At 40.3% G+C, this 16,680-nt stretch overlaps 1 protein-coding gene across 1 annotated transcript in view; it reads left to right on the top strand.

Moving 5' to 3' along the window:
* Positions 1–16,680, top strand: part of GLRX3 (glutaredoxin 3) — a 44,539-nt gene that overhangs the window by 26,247 nt on the left and 1,612 nt on the right. The window contains exons 5-10 of the mRNA XM_023224311.2: positions 4,129–4,301; positions 4,539–4,600; positions 6,746–6,803; positions 8,871–8,923; positions 13,335–13,374; positions 13,465–13,557. Of these exons, the coding sequence (XP_023080079.1) occupies positions 4,129–4,301; positions 4,539–4,600; positions 6,746–6,803; positions 8,871–8,923; positions 13,335–13,374; positions 13,465–13,557 (479 nt within the window). The remainder of the gene's footprint in view (positions 1–4,128; positions 4,302–4,538; positions 4,601–6,745; positions 6,804–8,870; positions 8,924–13,334; positions 13,375–13,464; positions 13,558–16,680) is intronic.

Below are 16,680 nucleotides of genomic sequence, written 5' to 3'. Positions count from 1 at the left end.
TACTAAACTAAAGGTAGCAACAGATAGTCTCTGTTGCGTTTGTTATTTTGTTAATAATGGGGGCTGCAAATGGTTCACATTCACCTTCTTCCATGAAACATGAAAATCATTTCTTGTACTTTATGTGGTAGCCACTAAGTGAGAACTTACCACTTCAGTCGGATGGATCGTGTTCAGTACCTTCATTCAGATCTCAGGTACAGTAGAACTGGCTATGAAATGTGGGTGAAGCACACCTAGAGTGAAATCTCTACAGTATTCTCTCCTTTGGGGTTGAACAGCAGCAGTCTCAGTCTTTTCTGAATGATAAAACTAATGAAAAGACAGGTGGCAACACTGAAGCTTGGGGAGGGGGTGCTCGGAGGAGAAGGGTGTCCTGGGAAGTGTACTACACTGGATGTCATGCCAGGCCAGCCTCAGGGCCCACCCCTGCGGCCTAGTAACTTTGGAGACAAGTCAGGTACCTTCCTTGTGCCTTTAATTCCTTCTGGTGCTGTTGGGAAGAAGATTGGCTGTTGGAGCCAATCTTGGAGGGCCTTTTCAGTGCAGATATTGTATGATTATTCAAGTAAATTAGAGAGAAATTTAGAAATTATAATTTTTCTGCTTACCTTTTACTTTATTAAACTGAATTAGAATATACTGCTAGCATTTTTATATTTATGTTAAACATATTATTTATATTATTATAATGGAGTGACATTTGGAAGACTGCACAAATAATAGAATAAAAAAGAAACTTTGAAATAGTTCAGGGCTGGGCGTGGTGGCTCACCCCTGTAATCCCAGCACTTTGACAGGCTGAGGTGGGCGGATCGCTTGAGATGAGGAGTTTGAGACCAGCCTGGCCAACATGGTGAAACCCTGTCTCTACTAAAATACAGAAATTAGCTGGGCGTGGTGGCGTGCTGTAATTCCAGCCACTTGGGAGGCTGAGGCTGAAGAAACGCTTGAACCTGGGAGGCAGAGGTTGTAGTGAGCCGAGATCGAGCCACTGCACTCCAGTCTGGGTGACAGAGTGAAACTCCGTCTCAAAACAAAACAAAAGAGAACAAAACACATTTCAGAGCCATCTGAAAACAAGGTGCTATAGATATTTAATTAATACAAGACAATAAATATTTTGAGATACATACGATTGAACGGTTACAGTTTCTTCTTTCAAAGTACTTGTTTTCTATGTAATTTTTATAACTACATTTTCAATGGGTTTTTCTGTTTCCCAATATTTTCTGTTACATGTCTTTCTGTCTTACATAGTAAATAGATGATTTAAGAATGTTGCTGTTCTTTAATAAAATACTTAGGATTAACTGGAAAATATTTTTAAACTGTTTTCTTATGGGGACATAAGTCCCCTGGACCCTCTGCTGTTCCTTTCTGAGCCTGCTTAGTGGAGCATTGTTTTTGCTCTTCTGCTGGCATTTTAGAGAAGGGTGTAGGCAAAGCCCCCTTTATAAAAGCACTGGCCGTCTCATCTTGTGAACATGCACGTGGCTGCTCTTTCCTTGCTTTGCACTAAATTAGCTTTGAAAGCGCTACCTCTGCTAACACCGCTGAACTCCACTGTGGAGTATAATGATGTCTGTTTAGTTGGTCCCCACCTTGCTTTCTGCTAATCAGAAAAACATGAATGAATAACATTTAAATTTTATATCTAGGAAACCTTGAAAGCCATTTTTAGGGTTTCTGCTGGAGCCCCATTGGACTCAGCCCAGCTCCTGCATAGGTCATGTCTCCATCTTCTTATCCTTCCCGTGGGCTCTGCCTGCAGAATTGTATGGTGTGTTATGAGCCTGACATGTAGATAGGGTCTCAGTTGAAAAGAATTGGATTGTCCTTATTCTGTGATCCTCATGAAGACAGGAAAATGCTTGTTTTAGGAAGAGTTTCCAGAAGCACTGAGATATATGTCATCTTAAACAGAATCTTAAATCCTAGAGCAGGTTAATTATTTGGGAATTCTTACAGCTATTTCAGTTAACAAAGCTTTTAGCAAAGCAAAAGGTTTTTGAGTCATAGTCACATATTCCTCCTGCAGTGAGAGTCATTCAACGGGGCTCTTACTTTTAAATCAGTATCAGCCACGAAATCAGGTTTCAAAGATGTTTTTTAGGGTTTATTGTTAGGTAGTGATGAGATGCGGTGTTAGGCACCTAATTCACGTCATGAGTAGAAATGACTGGGGGTGGAAATGGGGATTCTGTGGCAGTTAAACATTACTTTTCTACATTTAAATATTTTTATTGCTTGCATACATTTTTCTTAAAAGAAGTGTGTAAATATTTTGTTACTAGAATAAAGCCTTCTTGCCATCTTATCCTTAAGCATAACATTTCTAGTCTGCCACTTTAACCCTTAAAAATGAAACACTACCAATCAATCTTTCTAGTCTGCATGTAATTGCCTAAAGCTAAAATAAAGCTTTTTCTCAGCCAGTTACAGTAAAAATGAGTTAATATATTGGCAACAGAATAACCATCAGCAATCAGCCGTTAGCTGTTTACTAATGAACTCCCAGATGAATAAAAAAATTTCAGAATCAGTGTTTTACTTCAGGCTGTACATGAACTTCACACTTCAGATGTAGGAAAAGCAACTTACATGCTATACAAATAAATACTAGTGCTTCATCTCAATAAACTGCAGAACTGGAAAATGGAGCTCACTTGTAGATCCATGTTTTAATAGTAAATATGATTTTGGGTGACATCAGTAAAGCCCATTCTTGCAATTAATCTTATATTGAATTTTATGGTTTGATTTTATTTAAAAATAATTGCTGATACTGCTAAGTCTTTTAGAAATTTTGAATCTGAAGAATAGGTTCTTTTCCAGTGAATTATAACTGTGTTTGAGAAGAAGAATGAGGCGTGAAAGAGTAGGGCCCTACAAAGTATTGGGAACAATGGAGAAGAATTAGCTTATGGAAAGAAAAATACTTTTTTTTTCAGACTAGGCTAATAGGTTTATAAAAGACTGATATTCACACTCTTATTCTTCAGTTCTAATGTCATAATAAGATGATGTCAAAAAAGTACAGAATAAAAATGTGTCACAAAAGTATAATAAAATCATGGAACATAAAATTGTCACTATAGTGTAGTAAAAAAAATTACATTACATACTTTAGGGAGTGTAAATAGTTTTAAAAAAGAAACTGTCAAGTTATGACATGAGATGAGAAAGAATACCGTCAATCTATTGATGGTTCATATATAACAACAGAGAAGATAGCTTTAAAATTCAATGTACTGTGTGTATTTCAGACTACAGGAGAACACATGCCTTCTTGATTTTTAATTTATCCTACTTAGAGATAGTGAAGATTGAGAACTACCAAAGTGGGAACTCAGGAAGTAGTAAAATGGCAGTAGAAACGAAACAGCATTGAGTTTTTAGTATAGTCAAGTAGTAGTTAAAAATAACAATTGTAGAATTTTTTCCTCTGCCCAGAACTGATTCTTGTAGGTTCACAACAGGAAGGCTGGGAGGGACTGTCCAGAGCGTCAGGTCAGTCTCCTGATTACTAGGAAAGTGCTGAGCGGAGGCCACCCATGGCCTCATCATGTGTCACCTTGGTGGGTAGAGGGAGCAGGTGTCAGATTCAGATTTCTGGTTTTTTTTAAAGACAGGGTCTTGCTCTGTCACTCAAACTGGAGGCTGGAGTGCAGTGACATTCTCATAGCTTGCTCCAGCCTCAGACTTCTGGTCTCAAGTGATCCTCTTACCTCAGTCTCCCCAGTCTCTGGGATTACGGGTGTGCACCATCACCCTCAGGTCTGTGCTTTTTGGCTAGTGCTATTTCTTCTGTGACAAAAAATGTCCATGATACTGAAGAGTAACTTTAATAAATACACCACTTTTTTTTTTTTTTTTAAAATACTCACAGTTGTGTCAAAAAGTTAAGTCATACCTGAGTGTGTGATATGGTTCAAGGTCAAATAAGGGGATCCAGGAATTTATTTTCTGTTTGTATACTATTCAGCCATGCTAAGTGAATCACCAGCAAAATAAGGCAGGTGTCTATGTCCATTAGATGATATGTATGCTGAACTAATGTATTATCATGTGTATGTGTTTCGAGAGAGAGAAGCTAAGTGCTTTATTTTCTTTTTTTGTGTACAGGTTTCAGCAAGCAGATGGTGGAAATTCTTCACAAACATAATATTCAGTTTAGCAGTTTTGATATCTTCTCAGATGAAGAGGTTCGACAGGGACTCAAAGCCTATTCCAATTGGCCTACCTATCCTCAGCTCTATGTTTCTGGAGAGCTCATAGGAGGACTTGATATAATTAAGGTTAGAATTGAGAAGTCTGTGCTTTGTAAATAAATTCCATTTAGAGCATACTTCTTAAAATGTGATAAATCTAAGATACAAATTTCTTATGAATCTATATTTACTAATAAGAACCTGCAGTGAATACACAGTATTTCTGATTAGTTGATTGATCAATAAGCTGTGTTATGGTGTGATCAAGGAGATTTATGTTATAATAATTTTTTTTTATAAAACTGACATGTGTGCTTATTTTAGGAGCTAGAAGCATCTGAAGAACTGGATACAATTTGTCCCAAAGCTCCCAAATTAGAGGAAAGGTAAGTGTTTTAGAAAGTTTTAAATAGTCTATCATTTAATATGTTAAAAATATTTTAAAGTCCTCAGGTTTTGCATTGCTCTTTCTGTGTAGAAATCAAGGATTTGGTATTTGTATGCCAGAGGTCATAATTTCATTGTTTAGTCAAACTAGCCATGCAAACTTTGGCAAATCTAATTTGGATCGGAGAAATTTTAGCACCAACTTAATGATCATGTGGAGGATCTTCTTTGCTTTTATAGAAATGTCATTGTTTCTGTGGAACAACCAAATTTTGCTTACCTCTCTGCATTTCAGAGCCAGGGTCCAGTTGTCTTGTCACTGCTCCTTGGCGTAACCTCAGCACACTCGTGTTTTCCTGGGTGCAGCCTTGGTGACTGCTGCGGGTGCTGCCCCAACGCCAGAGCACTGAGTGACAAGTGGTGAGTGTGAAAAGCTCATCACCTCGCAACAAGCTTTGGGCACTTCTCATGGCCTTTCTAGACCACGAGAACTTACACGAGCAGGTTTTGGGGCTATGAAACATGTATTTGTTTTATCAAGGATCTCAGTTGGCTTTTGGAGAAGTTCTCTTACAGAAATGTTGGACTTTGGTGTATAAGGCAACTTAATGGGATTTTTATTGCAGTAAATGTGAATTAATATAGAACTTTAAAAAGGAGCTTACTAGGTGAGCAATCAGCCATTCATAGTTGGGGCTGGAGATTGTAAGATAAACCTTCCTTTGGTAATTTTTTTTTGCCATGTAACATCTTGAGAATTTCTAAAAGTGTGTAATAATAATAAATACCTCATTTGTCTGTCATTAATTAATAATTTCTATAAATAATGTTCCATTCCACGTATGTAAGGCTGATCTTTGAGTACCGCATTCTGTCCTGTGGTTTGTACCATTTCCTGCGTTCTTCGTGAGAAAGTGGCGCTCCGCATCCCTTTGTTGACTCTGAACGTCTTCATGTGTGGTTCTTGCCTGTAGCCTGGTGATGCCCTTGGCCAATGGAGGCTGTGTGTTCTCCAGGGACAGCTGTGCTTTTTATATGCTTGTATTCGCTGTTCAGTTGATTTTCCTTCTCTGCTGAGTACACTTGCTACTTGCCTTGTCTCCATCAGACTTTTGTTTTCCTAATGTGCTGTTTCTAAATCTGTGCTTGCAGACACCAAAAGGTAACTGGCTAGAATTATGTAGAAAGTAAAATTCAGCATATTTTGAGTAATAATTTAAAGGGCTCCTAGTGAGCAGAATGCAGGAAGTGGAGTTCATGGACTTGTGACGTGTATTTTGGCAGTACATTGTGAGCTGTGGTTCCCTGTATCCAGATGGCTGGGTTAGTTATTGGGTTGTCAGCGTCAGCATCGTATTTCTGTATCCATTCATATTTTTCTGAACTTGAGCTAATTCCACTCGGTTGGCAATGTAAGTGATACAGCTTTGTGCATGATTTATGCGTTTCATTTGGGATGTGTTTATAAGGAGATTTTTGAGCCTTGAATTGGGAGAACATGGTGGCGTGACCCCATGGGCTTAGGTTCTTTAGTGACCTGTCGTCCCAACACTGACTTTTCCTGAGATTTGTGACTAAACTTGTGGCTGTATACAGATAATTAAAATTTCTGACAGCATATTAGATTATGATGTTGGAAAGACTATATAAAATATAATGTTAAGATGAGAGTATTTGATTTTAGTACCTGGCATTAGTTGATGTACTGAGGTTTAATGCTGTCACCCTGCAGTCTGACCTTGTGAGCTTTACACGTGTACAGTGGTATGCAGCATCATGATGGAAGATGGTGCACACAAGATCTAGTTCTGGAAGTTTTGGATGGGCGTAATATATAGGCCCCTTATTGAACAAGTCCTTACTGAATTGGTTATTATTATTATTTTTTCATTACTGTGAGTTGATGGGCTTAAATTGCAACTTGAAGGAACATTCTTTGCCTTAAAAGCCATATTGTGTTTTACAGTGGCTTAGGGAGAGAATGAAATCAAGGAAAATGTCAACGCATTTGCTTGTTTAATACCACTCAAAGCTGTGAACTGTCATCCTGCCATCCCTCAAATATGCATGTTACTCACAAAGCGGAGGAAAAGTGGTGTTGCATAATTGAGCTGAGCCGTTTTATATCAATTTTCTCTCTTTAGGCTCAAAGTGCTGACAAATAAAGCTTCTGTGATGCTCTTTATGAAAGGAAACAAACAGGTAAAGAACTCAAAAATGGTTTTATTTGTAATTTCTTTTGATGTTAACATCTGCAACAAGGGGACAGTTAAATCTCTTTTTCCTAGCTTTAGCTAATGAAGCTGTAGCAGTATCAGGAAGTTATCCAGGCCTTAATTGGTGCTTACGGAGATCAAACAAAGTAATCTACATTTTGCTTGACTTTATCATCAACATCTCAGTGGGGTGCATTTCTTTCTACTGCCAAACTTTGTCAGCTAACGTGGTCAACACTGTTAACACTATACTGGTTGTATGAGTTGTTATTTCATTATCCTTTGTTGGAGTTTGTGGACTGCTGGAGTGTGCAGCTGAGTCACTGGACTTCCTGAATGCAGGGAACCTGGTGGTGCTTGGGTTTGCACCCCTAGATCGTCCTTTTGTGACAGTGGAGGAGCAAACCCTGGCTGTAGTAGGTGTGCTCTGTGTGTGTTTGATGAATGAGTGAAATGGTCAGCAATTCTCATTTGTAATGGGATGGTTCTTGTAGCTTTTTGACGAAAGTGCATATTGATTGTGCGTCATTTTGAATATCAAGTTTGATAGATTACTTCCACTAATAGTTTGAGCAGAACTAATTTTCTTTCAGATTGAGATCAGAGTGGTAATTTCCAGAAACCAGCCATACACATTTATACCATATTTTGTAGCAGTTGAACCTCTATTTAATTCTCAATCAGTTGTTGAAGTAGGCAGGGTTGGACAGAGTTTGGCCTGTTTTAGAGATAAAGAAACCAAAGCTTTGAAAGTTGAGGCTGTTGGAATAAAGAAACTGCCTCACTTGGTAGCCAGATGCACTGGGCAAGTGACACAGAGAACCACTTTGCTCATTGGGAAAGGGACTCAATACTTCTTTACAGGGCAGACTCTGGTTGCCATAACTAGTGTGTAAGTTAACTAGTATAATGAAGCTAATTAGTTAACATAACTAATTGGTTAATATAATTAGGTAATGAAAGTAATAGTAACAAATAAAATGTTAATATAAATTTCAACATGTTGGAATCATTAGGTTAGAGCCTAAATTCTTTGGCTTTGCTTCAGTGTATTGAAACAATAGAGGAAGTTAATAATTCCTAGTAATGATAAAGTGACTTTTTTTCTTATTCTTGGTAATTGTTTAAGCGGATATTTATTCTCAAAACTGTTTTTTTCTGGAAACCTAGAAAGTTTTAATACATTTTGGAAACAGTGTTATTAGGGCTATTAAAATGTTTACATGGTACCATATCTTTTCCACAAGATTGCTGGAATTTGGAGTCCTGTGGCATGAAAAAAGCTTAAGATTTTCATAAACTCAAAAAAGTGTTAGTATTCTGCAATGTAAAAATAAATGAGGCCGGGCGTGGTGGCTCATGCCTGTAATCCCAGCACTTTGGGAGGCCAAGGCAGGTGGATCCCAAGGTCAAGAGAGCGAGACCATCCTGGCCGTCATGGTGAAACCCCATCTTTATTAAAAATACCAAAAGTTAGCGGGGCGTGGTGGCGTGCGCCTCTATAGTCCCAGCTACTCGGGAGGCTGAGGCAGGAGAATTGCTTGAACCTGGAAAGTAGACGTCGCAGTGAGCCGAGATTCCACTCCAGCCTGGGCGACAGAGTGAGACTCCATCTAAAAAAAAAAAAAAAAAAGAAGAAGTCAGAGTGTCAGAGTCCAGTTGGAAATGGGAAAATAATTGTCATAATCATTGCAAAAAGACTAAGTGAGTTAAGATCATTTTGCATGAGTGAAGTGAAGAATGAACTGAAATCTTTGTAGAAAATCTAGGTTTCACTTAGAAGAACTTTTTGACCACAGAGATTATAAACTGTTGGAACACATGTCATCTCAAGTGGTTACAAACCAAAGTAAGTCTGTGGGTCACGTGTGCCTGGGTTGATGTGCAGATGGTTCGTGCTTGAAGAGGGGATTAGCAGAAGCTCTGCTAGCTGAGTGAAAGCAGTGGCATCCACGATGGACAAGTGCTGTGCTGGTTGACAGAGTTTTAGGTACAACCGTGCTGCTCGGGTCATATAAAAAATATAATCTTTATAAATTTTTTTTTCATCTAGGAAGCAAAATGTGGATTCAGCAAACAAATTCTGGAAATACTAAATAGTACTGGGTATGTAAATGTTGTTTTCAGATGTCCCAGAGAAGGAAGGAAATACCCTTTGCCACCACTCTCAGGAAGATAGAATTGGAATTAAGCTTTTGTAAAGCTTTCCCAAATCCTTTCATCATAGTACAGTTTTATGCTATTTGTGGAAAGATTTCTTTCTCAAGTAGTAGTTTTTAATAAAACTACAGTACTTTGTGTATTTCTTTTCACTGTGTATATTTCCACTGATCTGATCTCACTGTTGATGTTGCTTTCCAAAGATGTATGTTGCATAATACAGTGGATCTGAATTAATTAATTAATTTATTTATTTTTGAGACGGAGTCTCGCTCTGTCGTCCGGGCTGGAGTGCAGTGGCCGGATCTCAGCTTACTGCAAGCTCCGCCTCTCGGGTTTACGCCATTCTCCTGCCTCAGCCTCCTGAGTAGCTGGGACTACAAGCGCCCGCCACCTCGCCCGGCTAGTTTTTTGTATTTTTTAGTAGATATGGGGTTTCACTGGATTAGCCAGGATGGTCTCGATCTCCTGACCTTGTGATCCGCCCGTCTCGGCCTCCCAAAGTGCTGGGATTACAGGCTTGAGCCACCGTGCCCGGCGATCTGAATTTATTATTGCTTATAAAACACATTTGATGGAATAGGAGTACTGGTTTTTCATTATGGTTAAAAATGAAACCAGCTGTGGATTTCAAAACACAGTGTATTCTAGATCATCTGCTATCCATGCTGATTTTTATTGCACAAGAATTAGGTTTGAACTCTTGAGCTGGAACCCTCAGCAAACTAGAGTGTATATTGTTCAGTATTTCTTTGGAAACATTTCATTAATGTACTTGTCTTACAGAAATTTCTGGACTTTAGTAAAAAAAATAAAGTTAAACTTTTAAAACTCAAAAAAATAAAAAAAATTCCAACCTGGCCAGGCGTAGTAGCTCACGTCTATAATCCTAGCACTTTGGGAGGCTGAGACAGGAAGATTGCTTGAGCCCAGGTGTTTGAGACCAGCCTGGACAACATAGTGAGACCCCTTCTCCACAAAAAATAAAAAAATTAGCCAGGCATGGTCACATACGTCTGTGGTCCCAGCTACTTGAGAGACTGAGGTGGGAGGATCACTGGAGTCTTGGAGGGTGAGGCTGTGGTGAGCCATGATCGCACCGCTGCACTCAGCCTGGGTGACAGAGCAAGATCCTGTCTCAGAAAAAGAAAAAATATTTCAACTTTTCCGTTCTGCCACTGGTGCTTTTCAGTTGTAATGTCTATATCCATAAATATTTGTATCTTTTCGTTATTTTTGCTGTATTATTTTATGAATGCCTTAACTTAGACCAAAATGGTATTTTCTGGCCAGTGTCAACCTATTAGTAACATAAAGGAGGTCCTGAGGCAACCTTTGGAATAACTATTTGTCTACTTTCTCAGAGGAAGATGTGTAACTTGAGTCCTCACCATGCATAAATATATTTCAGGGAGAATATATTATAGGTAGTTTTTAATTTTTCTCAAATATCCTAGTTGCTAAACAATACAAAAAGCTGAGGGGGCGCATATTAAGGTCCATTACCTGCATCTGAGAGGTGTAGCGCAAGTTAAACTGCAGTGCTCCTAGTTTTAATGTGCTCAGTGGTGAAGCTGTCAGGTAAGAACACTGCCATTGATTTTTGTGGTTATAAACAAAAGCACTTATTTGGAGATATATAGCACATGTTCTGTAGGGTTTGTCAAATGTTTTTGTTTATATCTCATTTCATAATTGCATCTTTTAAAAATCATATATTCTGGCCGGGCGCGGTGGCTCAAGCCTGTAATCCCAGCACTTTGGGAGGCCGAGACGGGCGGATCACGAGGTCAGGAGATCGAGACCATCCTGGCTAACATGGTGAAACCCCGTCTCTACTAAAAAATACAAAAAAACTAGCCGGGCGAGGTGGCGGGCGCCTGTAGTCCCAGCTACTCGAGAGGCTGAGGCAGGAGAATGGCATAAACCCGGGAGGCAGAGCTTGCAGTGAGCTGAGATCCGGCCACAGCACTCCAGCCCAGGCAACAGAGCGAGACTCCGTCTCAAAAAAAAAAAAAAAAAAAAATCATGTATTCTAACTGTAACTTTAAATAAATTACTTTCAAGTAATCTTTGATATACTTCAAAGATCTATTGAAAATCGTCAGTTGAATAGCACATGTTGAATACAATTTCAGGGACATAAAAATAGAATATGAGGCCAGGCACAGTGGCTCATACCTGTAATCCCAGCACTTTGGGAGGCCAAGGTGGGCTGATCACTTGAGGTCAGGAGTTCGAGACCAGACTGGTGAACATGGTGAAACCCCGCCTCTACTAAAAATACAAAAATTAGCCAGGTGTGGTGGCGCACGCCTATAATCCCAGCCACTCAGGAGGCTGAGGCTGGAAGAATCACTTGAGCCCAGGAGGTGGATTTCAGTGAGCTGAAACCTCTGCGCTCTAACCTGGGTGACAGTGAGACTCTGTCTCAAAAAAAAGATGTGGTTGTTTTCTTCAGATTATTATGACATTTTATAGAGGCAAGTACAGTGAGTGTATTGTGATGGTAACTTCTAGCCTGTTCCTTTCTTCACTCCTGCCCTGGGCCATACAGTGGGGGCTGGCTTGTTTCTAGTCATTTTGCTCTTTCTTTGTCAACCCTCTGCTGCAGCCCCACAGTGAGACACACACACAGTCCATCCCTCCCTAAGCAGCACCAGGTTCCTCAGGTGTCTTCTGAGCCGACACACTGGGCCTGACCCAGCTCATGTCTGTGGTGGAACATCTTGGTAACTTGGCTTTCTGTCCCGTATCTGTCTGATCTCCATTGTATTGAAAGCACGCTGTTGTCGCAGAATGCAGGAGGCTGCTTTGGGAGAGAATGACTCCCAGCTCCGGACTTGCTAAGCATGATTGGCCCTAGGATGAGTGAGGCCATCCAGGACCTCAGCTTCTTTTAACATGAACAGACCATGCTCTTGCTGGGAGTCGAAAGTATGTGGAGAAAACTCCTTTTTACTTTTTCTCATTTCTTATCTTTTCCTTTAGTAGCCAAAATATACATGCATGAGTGGCTGAGAACCAAGTGTATATTGAGGTTTGAAAGGTACCCTTTATGAATAACTCTTAGGAAGTGTATTGACTGTTAGGACTCCACATACATACACTTGGGCCCAGTGCTTCCTGAATCCTTTATGAATCGTTTTATAACTCATTGTTTTTATCACAGTATCAAGAGATCTGCCACCTTTAGTTAGTTCAACTTGAACAAAGACTTACATTGGGTTTTTTAAAAAACATTAGGTTTACATTGGGGTCCTTTTTTGCTCTTCTTTCAAACATTCCGGTTTTGGTAATTGCTTCTGATTTATCCTGTCATTTAGTTTTTTTTTTTTTTTTTTTTTTTAAACTGTTCCCTGTACCATAGACAGTTTCCTTGGGAACTTGTTTACTAAATAAACAAGATTTCCCTGTGATAGTTTCAGTTTTACGGAAAGTCTAGTTTTTTTTTACATGTAGCATTTTCTTTGACCACCTTTGGGAATTGCACCTGTACCCTCAGGCACCCTGCAAGGATTTAGGCATACATTCTTGCTTAATACCTGACCACCTAACGGTGAAATCACCCTGAGTAGATTCAGTTGGATATTCATGCAGTGATTTTTCTTTGTACGAGTAATGTTCATTGTACGGCATAAAGCCACAAAGCTTTCATGGGCCTTTTGTACATTAAAAACAGCACCCTCTCTGAAATAAGTTTACGTGTGGAAAGCATGTCTCTTGCTAAGGTGGAGGGAGCTGGCAGCGTGGTTGTCATCTGGCTGCTGAGCCCTCCAGCCTCTGTCCACGAGCACTACTACATCCTGCTCCACGGGCAGCTTCCAGGAGGTTAAGAAGCAGTAGCCGGGGGTGGATTAGATATTAGAAGTGGATAAGTGTGTTCACTTAATGAAGGCTTGTGCAGATGGGGATGTGGGTCTGACCCAGGGGTTGGCAAGTTGCAGCTGGCTGCCCATTTTTATAAATAAACTTATATTGGCACATAGCCACATCCCTTCATTTATATGTTGTCTGTGGCTGCTTTTGTGCTGCCCAGCAGAACTGAGCAGTTAAAACAGAGACTGGCCTCTAAAGCCTGAAGTGTTTACTGTCTCACTCTTTAAGAAGAAGTTTCCCCATCCCAGGTCTAACCCAATATTGTCCGGAGAAAAATCCAGATAAAGTCGTATCTTGGAACGACTAATTCTGTGTAGTACCAGACAGATTAAGAAGTAAAATCATTTCCATTGGTCTGGAGTACATTTTGTTAGCAATGAAATAGTTTTCTTGATTATTTTAAAAACATCAAATGCATAGAGGTTTTACAATTTTATTTAACTGTATTTCCAGTTAAAATGTCTCCTCTTTTTTCCAGTGTTGAATATGAAACATTCGATATATTGGAGGATGAAGAAGTAAGTTCTATGTTTGATGTTTCACCTTTGTCTTAGCTTTAATTGTAAGGGCCTGACAGGATGGTTTTCGGATTCCTGTTGTTTCTTTAGGTTCGGCAAGGATTAAAAGCCTACTCCAATTGGCCAACGTACCCTCAGCTGTATGTGAAAGGGGAGCTGGTGGGAGGATTGGATATCGTGAAGGTAAGTCCAGTTCTGCTGTTCTAAAGAGCGGAAAAGACTTCGGTATGTTTACACATGATTTCAGATTGAATGGAAACTTGAGAGTGGTTTTTGACTCCTGTTTCCAGCCTGACTCAGGCATTTCTAGACCAGTATCACCGTTTCTGTGTGCATAAGTACCCTGCCATTCTCACTGTCCCCACCTGGCAGCCTGTTCTTACTTCCACACCGGAACTAGCCATTTCATCCCTTTTCTGTGGGGCGATCTTACCTGTCACTCAGGGTCCTTGTTAGATCCTGCTTCAGCTCCCAGCCAATCCATTATTTTTTCTTGCCTTACTCACCTGCCCTTGGGTGCATGGACTGACAGCAGTGTGAGGCCTGTGGCCCAATGCTGCCCATCCTTGCCACAGAGGCTGAAGATCACTGTCCCTGGTCCCCCGAGAGAAAAAATGTAGGTCCCTTTATGGTTTTCAGATGTTTGGAAATCTGTTATCTGTTAGATTGTAAGTGTTTTAGATAAGACACAATTTCTTATGTATCTTGAGTCCTTCCTGATGCTTTGTGTATTTTAGGAGTCCAGTAAATGGTTGTTGGATGGATAAGTGACTTTACTTCTTGCTTGAGTTTTAAATGGACATGACTTTGCTTATATTTAATGTCTAGAATTTAGGGCAGGCCCACCAACTAGCACCTGTGTGCTTCATAGCTCTTTGATTAGCCCAAAACAATAATGTTTTGGGCTACCCACAGGCCCCACTGCACCCCAGGCCCCCTGTGGGCATGGTGGTATTGAGGAGGGTGGTAGCCAGGTGGGTATATAGAGAGGAGCTAGACAGGAATGTTGGGCAGGAATGCCAGGTTCTGCTCGGGGACATGAACAAAACTGCCCCAAAAGGTAGGCTGCTGACTGCCCTCAGGCCTTCCTCTTGCCTCAGTCCATTAGAGAATTTTCTCTGAGGTCAGATCTTCCACTTTTTATGTGGAAAACAAATAGCAAGTAGTACTACTTCTAGTTATGTTGTAAAATAAAAAAATTTTTTTTTTTTTTTTTGAGACAGAGTTTCACTCTTGTTGCCCCGCAGGAGTGTAATGGTGCAGTCTTGGCTCACTGCAGCCTCTGTCTCCCAGGTTCATGTGGTTCTCCTGCCCCAGCCTCCCGAGTAGCTGGAATTACAGGCACCCACCACCACGCCCCACTAATTTTTGTATTTTTAGTAGAGATGGGGTTTCATCATGTTGGCCACGCTGGTCTTGAACTTCTGACCTCAGGTGATCCGTCCGCCTTGGCCTCCCAAAGTGCTGGGATTACAGGCGTGAGCCACCGCGCCCGGCCAAAATAAAAGTTTTTAACACATGCTTTTGTAAAGTGAAGCACTAGCTTACCACTGAAATGACATCAGCACTTTGGACCGATATGTTTTATAGAAACAAAGCTTGAGCTCCATTGATTGCAGAGACTGTTTTTGTCCTGTGGTAGCCTCTGTGCTGGTTTTGTTTCCTGTGGAGTTCCAGGTTTGATGTCATACTTCTTAAACAAGCCAGTGAGACATTTTTCCTGGGGAACAGTCTCACTCCTGGAGGATAAAAATGTTTAAGACTATATATAGCTCTTGTATAGCCCTGAAGCAGCAAAAACTGATCTGCATTTGTTTCTCCTCCCGTTCCCTCCTTCCCTCCCTTCGTCTCTCTCTCTCTCTCTCTATCTATATATATATATAAAATCTTATTTTTGTAAGACACAAACAGTACTCACACCCCAAATACTCTTGAGCCTGTTCTTGTCTGAATGTTTTATAGCCTGTACCTTAGCCATTGGTAACTCTTGGGAAGATACAATCAATAAATCTCATTTAATTCTAAAGCTAAGCTGTGTGGATAACTTCTTTTTAGTTATATAACAGAGTGTTATATGATTTTTTTATGTTCACCTGCTAAGAACATACACATTTGGAATGTGTGATAATGTTTTTCCTTGAGAAGATATATGGAATAGCTCTTTCGATGCCATTTTGATCTGTTTCTTGCAGAATGTGGTCCTTCATGTTCAGTTCAATTAAAAGATGTTTGAAATAGTCTAATCTGGCTGGCCTCTTTGGAGCAATGAGCATTTGTTTTGTTGAATGAGTGACTGAATAATGATTTGGTTACTCAGCCAATCTAGTGTCCTGAGAAAATTGTGAGTTGTTATTGCCTCTGAAGAGTAAACGGTTCAACTGCTGTTGCAGAATGTTTGTACTTAAGACAGTTTATTGAGAGAGATTTAGAAGATTTAGTTTGGTTAGGTTTAGATGTTTCACCTGCCGACTCGCATTAATAGCAGTGAGGATGGTGAGGACTTCCTCATTTGGCGCACTCTCAGTGTTCCAGGGACACTGCTCTGGTGCTTTAAGAGGCTGCTTCATGTAATCTCCCAAACAGCCTCAGAGAGCAGAATTCTTCTGTCAGTAGAAGAATGAGGAAACAGAGACATGGAGAGGTCAGGTGAGTTGTCAACCATCCCATCACTAGTAATCCATTGAGTCCAGATTCCACCTGAGGGCCACCTGCCCTTGCCCACTCAGCTGCATGGTCCTCTGTCTGCCTTCTTGAGCATGTGCTCAGAAAAGTCCTGCTGGGTCCCTTGGAGCGTCAGGGTGTCTGCTCGTTGAATAGTAGAAGAAGATCCCTAGACATGACTGAAAGCCGTCTGGGTTTTGTGTGACAGCATCATTCCTATTTGAATTTCATCCAGAGAGGAGGTCATACGGATTTTAATGGTTTTATTGATTGATGTTTACGCTGCTCAGTGATAACCTGAAATGTCATATTAAATGTTTGTTTAAACCAGAAAATTTTATTTATCATGTCTCTCCTTTCAAACTTGGGGTCTATACTCCAGATTTTAAATCTGAAAAACAGGCACAAGGAGCATGGTGCCTGTACTGCAGTTCCAGTCAATCTAGTGGTAGCTCTTTTGATGCCATGTCTGTTTCTGAATTGTTAGGTCTTTTTGATGGTTTCTGCCTTTCCCTGTTACTGGTACTCTAGCTTTTCCTGAGACAGAGATGTATTCCCAGGTTGGGTTTCAATAGCAAAGCCTGTTTCATCTCTGTGAGTGGAAGAACGGGAGGGGAACAAGCATCATATTTGAGTAGGCTTTTA

The sequence above is a fragment of the Piliocolobus tephrosceles genome, chromosome 9, assembly GCF_002776525.5.
Source record: "Piliocolobus tephrosceles isolate RC106 chromosome 9, ASM277652v3, whole genome shotgun sequence".
NCBI lineage: Eukaryota > Metazoa > Chordata > Mammalia > Primates > Cercopithecidae > Piliocolobus > Piliocolobus tephrosceles.
Note: the sequence above shows the minus strand (reverse complement) of the source record. Positions and strands in the feature narration are given on the sequence as shown.